The sequence below is a fragment of the Lissotriton vulgaris genome, chromosome 12 (assembly GCF_964263255.1).
Source record: "Lissotriton vulgaris chromosome 12, aLisVul1.2, whole genome shotgun sequence".
Classification (NCBI taxonomy): Eukaryota; Metazoa; Chordata; class Amphibia; order Caudata; family Salamandridae; genus Lissotriton; species Lissotriton vulgaris.
In genome coordinates, this window is record NC_141700.1 from 766534439 (window position 1) to 766540733 (window position 6295).

The 6295-nt window shown below is 42.5% G+C and overlaps 1 protein-coding gene across 1 annotated transcript; it reads left to right on the forward strand.

Moving 5' to 3' along the window:
- The first annotated feature begins 2064 nt into the window (after positions 1 to 2064).
- On the forward strand, positions 2065 to 5936 carry LOC147678640 (uncharacterized). Its single transcript, XM_086946087.1, has 5 exons — positions 2065 to 2867; positions 3739 to 3850; positions 4015 to 4151; positions 4414 to 4660; positions 5643 to 5936. Exons 2-5 carry the CDS (start codon positions 3742 to 3744, stop codon positions 5795 to 5797), a joined length of 648 nt encoding a protein of 215 aa, XP_086802213.1. The 5' UTR covers positions 2065 to 2867; positions 3739 to 3741; the 3' UTR covers positions 5798 to 5936.
- The last annotated feature ends 359 nt before the right edge of the window (positions 5937 to 6295 follow it).

Below are 6295 nucleotides of genomic sequence, written 5' to 3' on the forward strand. Positions count from 1 at the left end.
ATCACTTAGTGCAAACAAATGTTGGATATGAGCATTCAATGTCATTTTTGTCTACAAATAAAATCCTTAAGCGTCTCTAACACTGTCATTGATGAACCACGTTGTTGTTTCTGGCGTGCAGACTCGTGTTTTTTCAACAATTTAATCATATTCTTCATCTTAATCCTTGGGTGCTATCCTGTTGTTGGGCATTAGTTAAACTGCGCTGTAAAAGGGGGACAGGATGCACACCTTTCTTATTCCAAATTTCTCAAACTTATCTCTTTTTGTCTGAAGAGTGCGTGCTGATTGAGTCTGGTGCCATGCCCTAATGGCACTAAAGTTATGAACTTCGCTGTAGTGAGGCTACATCTAGGCCCAAACAATCGCACAGCTAAATGTGCCAATTGCATGGTTTTTTACTTGTTTTTTCATGTTCATCCATTTTACTCCGTTATATTCCACGCTTGTCATACTCATTCAGCAATTTTAATTCGAGTCCACGCGCTGAGTGTACATGCCGTTTCCGAGTTTTTACTGTTCAAACCATGTCTATCCGGACTTTAAGAATGAACAGGACTGAAGCAATAATTCATGTCAGGCAGCGTTTATTCAGCGTGGCCGACCTGGTGGTGGCGCTCTTCCAGGTGCTGCCCCAGCTCTGCTGGGAGATGACCTACTGCTTCCGCGGCACGGGCGCCCTCTGCCGGGTGGTGAAGCACCTGCAGGTCTTCGGCATGTTCGCCTCGGCCTACATGCTGGTGGCCATGACGGCCGACCGGTACATCGCCGTGTGCCACCCGCTGAAGACGCTGCGGAATGGTAAAGGCGAGACCTAATAAAAACCTCTTTACCTCTTCTATCCCGCAACCTACCCTTCTCTATCCAAATAACCGAATAACATATCCACCACTCAAAATACTTCTTACGTCACTATACTAACTTTCAACACTAATCCTTTATGGTTTACGGAGTAGCGTGCTACTAAAGGCGCTTCAGCACCCATCAGGGGTAACAGGTGCTACATGAATGCAAACCTTTCTTCCCTTTTATCCCTCCGCTCTCACTGTCTGACTCGCTCTCACTGTCTGACTCGCTCTCTCTGACTGACTCGCTCTCTCTGACTGACTCGCTCTCTCTGACTGACTCGCTCTCTCTGACTGACTCGCTCTCTCTGACTGACTCGCTCTCTCTGACTGACTCGCTCTCTCTGACTGACTCGCTCTCTCTGACTGACTCGCTCTCTCTGACTGACTCACTCGCTCTCTCTGACTGACTCACTCGCTCTCCCTGACTGACTCACTCGCTCTCCCTGACTGACTCACTCGCTCTCCCTGACTGACTCACTCGCTCTCCCTGACTGACTCACTCGCTCTCTCTGACTGACTCACTCGCTCTCTCTGACTGACTCACTCGCTCTCTCTGACTGACTCACTCGCTCTCTCTGACTGACTCACTCGCTCTCTCTGACTCACTCGCTCTCTCTGACTGACTCACTTGCTCTCTAACATTTTATTTGCAGCTTATTTGCATAAAGCAAATGTGCAAACAAAGAATATGTTCTGAACAGTAAAACACAGGGAGGTGGAGCGTCAACATAGGAAGGATGACTTGCACAGAACCCACTCCCTTCTCCTGTGAGATGCAGGCCTCGCTTCTGCCAATCAGATTTCTGTTGAGAAGGCTGCAGGCTCCTACTATACTAAGGCCAACAAAATGGCCCCTAATACCGATAGAGCGGAAACGACAGACTCTGGCCAAATCGGTATAAATAGAGATGTAGTAGAAACGCGGCTTGTGGTATTAGAGTGTGTGATAAAATTGATAACACAAGTTAAAACAAATGAGCACCTTTTAGCAGGCGAAGTTGCGGTTTAAAAGAGAATATTTGCTAGGGTACAGCCACTGCAGTTGACAAAAGACTTTCCTCCTGCCAAAGATGCTAGTCAGTTCTCGGCACTAAATTCAGGAACTGCTGGCACGTACTTCCGTTATCTGGCTTTTGCCAGGTCTCTAGAATAAGGCCTATGCAAACGTGAAAATGTATGCCTTCTGAAAATTATTTAAAATTTAATGAAATCCACTTATGTTGGTATCTTGCATGAAAATTGAATGTGTGGGTGGGCATAGCTCACGTTCAAAAGTCATGAGATACACTCGAGCTGCACACAAGAAAATGTCTCCTACGAGACGTTTTCTGCTTCAGTCAGTATAAACTGCGAGATTTTGTAGCCACAAAAATGGAGAGAATGTAGCAAATGTCATATAACCCGAAATTTGGAAATTTCACGAGCATTATAAAAAGTTTTCATGTGCCTTCCAGCAACAGAAGAGTACTGGAGCAGCATACAATTGGCTCTTCCCTCATTAATATTGATGAGGCCTTATGCATTCATGAGATACAATGTAACCTGTAAGAGAAGAAAAGCCTTTGCCGCCATCTCTGTCGTAGGTTGTAACTAGCTACATGATTTGGTGCAGTTTCCACATTTTTCTCTTTAGAGCTAGCCTGTGTTAAAAAGGAGAAACAAAAGAATAACCATTTCTCCACTCTCCTTGGATCAGATAAATCAGATAAGTACCTATGTCCTTCTAAATATGTATACCATCATCCTACCATATACCAGATAGACGAGGATTCTTTGGTTAAATATATCTTTCTTCTATCATTGTATTCTGTACAGGACGAGAGGCCGAAGAAACTCTGGTGCGAAGAAACAGCTACACAAGCATGTACCTCTGGCGAGGGAACACAGAGGCGAAGGAACCCGGAAGAAGATATCAACGACCTGGGAGAGGAAGACCCGCGTGTCAGGGCTGGAACATGTCAGAGGTGTCCAATCAAGGATCCACAAATTCCTGACTGCAGGACAACAGGGCCCGAATAAGTAAGTCAACAACACACAGGGAGTGCAGGAAATGCTAGGCAGAGCTGTGACTTATGCAAAGCACATTCTTGTCCCGGACTTCCCAATTTATTCACACTTCACTCCACCCCGCTCCCTGTCTGCAAATGGAGAGGGTGCGACTTACAATGCCCCTACCCTGCTGTCCTTGAGTCTGAGTATGGAGTTCTGTGCCTGAGCCTTGTTCTATCTAATGCCACTAATGGTGTGTGTTTAGGGCCTTGTTTTTTGTGAACCAGGTTTTCTGTAATTGATTATGGCAAACTTCAGAATTACTTCTTTTAGATGCTGAAAGGAGGATGTAGCGTGGATCCTTGTTCAACAAATTTGAAATGATTTAATAGTTGCAGTAAGGCAAGTTATGGAACAGATAGATGACTGGGATCCTGGAAAGCTATCACTCTACCCTGATAGTATGTCCAGAGGCTTATTTCTTTGAATGAGTGGTAAAGGGCCTCGGTGCCATAGTCATGCACCTGTAAAGGGCCAACATTGAATCAGTCAGCTGTTAAATGCCAAACTTGTCATTTGCCCAAGCTGGAAAAGAACACACATGGTATCTCTCTCCTGTCTCTAGATGTCTAAGACGTTTATTTCTGACCTGCACCATCCCTTGGTCATGTGAAAGCCACTGTAACGGTGGCTATGCATTGAGGATCAGTCTAACAAAAATGTTAGAACCCGTGCAGCGATAATCTTACCTTTCACATGCTACCTTGGCAAAAATATTAAAGTATGTCCATGTGCTTATATATAGTCTACACTGGGGTAAATTTTTTTTTTTTTTTTAAAGGTACATAGGAAATGGCATTTCCACTTGTATGACCTAATTATGATTTGCTTTCTCTCTAAGGAAATGGTATATAACTCCTTGTCCATAATTAATGAAAACGAAAGCTTTTCTGTTGGCCCTGGTTCCTGTCAGGGGTGTGTACGGTTACAAGCTGAAAACGAACACTTAAAAGGTGCGTGCTTCATATTCTACCTTTCCACGTAAACTGCAAAAAATTCCCATTAATAATCCTTTTTTTTCCCATCCAAACACATGCATTGCCAAAAAGTATGCTTGTTAAGTGTATATTGTATTTATTATCTGCTGCCTTTAACAAGTGTATTTATTTGATTATAGCACAGTTGCAAGGCACTTGCAATAGTGAGTTGGCTGTACAGTATTTGCAAGATCAGCTGTCTGCTTTGACCAATCCACGGAATGTAACAGATATAACATCCTCAAAAACATGCAGTCGATCATTCACTGTACAAAAGGTATACTTTTCTTTGCCACTCTTTTAACACAGTTAAAGTTTATATAGGACAAACCTTGTAGATTTCCTGCATGAGGACTTTGAAATCTTTCTGCTTGCAATGTTTTTAAGTATGGCTGATTTATACTCCTGGAGCTAACATAGCAAATATTACATTGTTAGCCATGTACCAGATGCCAAATCAAAAACCCGCAATCTATGCATATTTTTGAGATTGTAACCTAACATAATGACAAATAGTTAATAGTTGTGTTATTTTGCAGACTGATATGCAGCAGTTGGTAAAGGACTCAAACGATCCTTCACGGTTCAGAGATGTACAAGTTCCAAAGAGAAAATTGCACAAACTCTTGGAGGAAGCCAAGTCAGCGCGGGACAGTGCAGGTTTTCTTCTCAATGGCATCAGCGAAGTACTTTTTTCTCCTAAAGAACTTGCATCTGCAAAAGGTGTAACGAAGGCTCGTGCTGGAACAGCAGTCCTTGACGAGGAGAAGGTTGATGCATTGTTTGGTAAGATATTACAAATGTTCAAATTAACATTCAGTCGAGCTGGGATTGTGACAATTCATTATACATTGTGTTGTATGTTTGCATATGTGAGGTTGTATCATAACTGAACGATGACTCCATCATTGCTGAACAGCTGTCTGCAAAAGAACAATAAGAGCAATGGGGGTGCCTTGTAATTTCTTAACAGTTTGTGCTGATCTTGTGCTACAAATGGCATGCAAATCTGGCGCAAAGCCTTGAGTTGGGATTTCATTTGTAAATCTGTAGGTCCAGGTGTGAGGTTCTCAAACTGGATGAATGAGTGATAGCAAACTGCACTAACAAAATATACTGTGCTCTCAGCTTTTATTTAGACCGGATCAACTCCCTAATAATTAGATCAGTTGGTCCTGGTCCTAACACTTGGTTGTAAGCTCCTATTTTGATTTCTGGTCACTATGCTAGTTTCTTAGACGACTGTTTTCCAAATATGATAATTGCAAGTACATTTCAGACTCACCCTGGCTGCCTCAATGATGGTTTTGTAAAGAAATCTGGCACTGATTACTTTCTGTTTGCAGAGGAAGCTTGCCCGCGTCTAGTGAACAGGACTATGGCCCATGCTTGTTTTAATGCATCTACATTTGTACAGTCTTTATCAAGTACCCCAGCATTTCAAAAGGGTGAAAGAGCCAGAGAAGACACACTGCTACTTGGGGCTAGAACTGTCATTGTGGACCTGGGGCTCATAGTTCATAAGGGAACTTTTTTTTTTCTTCAGCTTCTGGCCCCCTCTTCATCAATGCTTTGCTCTAAGCTGTGCCAAACTTTGACCAAGTGGCCTTAATGTTTCACTTAGGAACCATGTAACCCTAACCATATCTCATCTGGCAGACTGTATGAAATAATGGAATTGGAACTTTTGATAGGCAGCCCAGCCGTATTAAAAACCATAAAGAATGGTGGGAACATGATACTGATGTATGTTATTTTGTTTTTCCAGAGTTTATGAAGTCTGTGTGCAGTGCCAACGGCTGGTCATCACTGGACAACAGAAGTATGAGAAGGAAGCTGGCTATAAAAATTTGCAATGCCAGAAGAGGATTAAGAAAATCTCTGCATCTAGAATCAAACCATGAAGTTGCTGGTTTTCGTTGAGCTATTTCTTCTTGTTGCATTAGCCTGGCCTTTCTTCCCCGGATCTTATTTTTTTTCTGGATGTTTTCTCTTGTTTGGTATCCTGGCCCCTGTGGGGCCAAATATGTGCTTTAGATAAATAAAATTGCATTGAAACCTCCCTTTTGATAATTTGTTTCCTTTACCACTATTTTGGTTAGTGTTTTGCAAATGGTCACCATGTCAAACAGCGTCCGATAATGCTCTGTACCTCTAAATAAGGCAAATCCCAGTGAGTCAGGAGTATGGGAGTAGTGGCACATGTTAAGCTGATCTGAATGCAAAGGTATAACATTGCTGCAGGCCACTTTTTTTATATAAAGGTGCTTGTGGTATTTCTGCAGCACAAACATAGCCAAAAATAGCAACTTGTATTTTATACAAGTGTCTACCTCTCACTTTAGAGTTTAAAAAGTAATCTTTCCAATGCAGGACAAATAATCTGAGTATTAGGACCAGATTTAGAGACGTTTTGTGTCT

Bases quoted from the DNA above. Each gene is read 5' to 3' on its own strand.
- LOC147678640 (XM_086946087.1), top strand. From the start codon at position 3,742: ATGGTATATAACTCCTTGTCCATAATTAATGAAAACGAAAGCTTTTCT. The intron at 3,851-4,014 runs GTGCGTGCTTCA...ATTTGATTATAG, and splicing joins TGAAAACGAACACTTAAAAG to CACAGTTGCAAGGCACTTGC. The intron at 4,152-4,413 runs GTATACTTTTCT...GTTATTTTGCAG, and splicing joins GATCATTCACTGTACAAAAG to ACTGATATGCAGCAGTTGGT.